The 816-nt window shown below is 36.3% G+C and overlaps 1 protein-coding gene across 1 annotated transcript in view; it reads right to left on the minus strand.

The window, feature by feature from the left end:
• The window catches only part of LOC106870184 (VID27-like protein), a 15172-nt gene extending 14622 nt beyond the window's left edge, over window positions 1-550 (minus strand). Inside the window, exons 1-2 of the mRNA XM_014916186.2 lie at window positions 308-550; window positions 30-210 (exon numbers count right to left, since the gene is read on the minus strand). Of these exons, the coding sequence (XP_014771672.2) occupies window positions 30-210; window positions 308-550 (424 nt within the window). The remainder of the gene's footprint in view (window positions 1-29; window positions 211-307) is intronic.
• Between the last annotated feature and the right edge of the window lie 266 nt (window positions 551-816).

Genomic DNA, 816 nt, shown 5'->3' on the forward strand with positions numbered 1-816 from the left:
TATATATATAGCTTTCTTGGATTTGTTACCATCTTCTGGCTCTGTTTTACGCTTCTTAGTTTCTTTTGAACCATCAGTTTTTCCATTGAGCTTTGGTTTAGGAGACTCTTCTGATTCTTCTTCAGATTCTTCATCAGAATCCTCTTCAGAATCCTCTTCAGAATCATCTGATTCAGCAGCCTTTTTGACTTTTTCTCCTTTTTTTGCTTTCTTTTCCTCTTTTACTTTCTTTTCCCCTTTTATTTTCTCTTTTTTTTACTTTTTCATCCTTTACTTTTTTATCTTTTGTTTTCTTTTTATCTTCTACTTCCTCTTCCTCCTCTTCCTCACTACTTCCTTCTTCTTCACTGTCACTGGATTCTTCCTTCTTTTTCTTTGCAGCAACCTGGCTTTGTTTTGACTGCTTCTTAGCTTTTGTAGCAACTGGAGCTTCAACTTCCATTTCTTCTGATTCTGAAGAGGACTCTTCTGAAGATTCTTCAGGTTCTACAGGTTTTGGAGGTTTAACAGTCTTTTTGGAAGCCTTTTCTTTATTCTTTTTACCATCCATTTCACTTTCTTCTGAATATTAACTTGGAGTGACTTGAACGAAGTGATTGAGTATGTAACTTCTGCGTAAAGGCATTGAGAACAAAGAAGGCAGTCAGAATTTTGGATAATTCTTTATTAGGGCTGCCCCCTTTTTCTCAATCTACAATATCTGTACACTATTTTAAACATTCTACACACACACACACACACACACACACACACACACACACACACACACACACACACACACACACAGTAGTAGTTTGAAAGACGAGAGAATTTGTG

Source organism: Octopus bimaculoides, chromosome 1, assembly GCF_001194135.2.
Source record: "Octopus bimaculoides isolate UCB-OBI-ISO-001 chromosome 1, ASM119413v2, whole genome shotgun sequence".
Taxonomy (NCBI): Eukaryota; Metazoa; Mollusca; class Cephalopoda; order Octopoda; family Octopodidae; genus Octopus; species Octopus bimaculoides.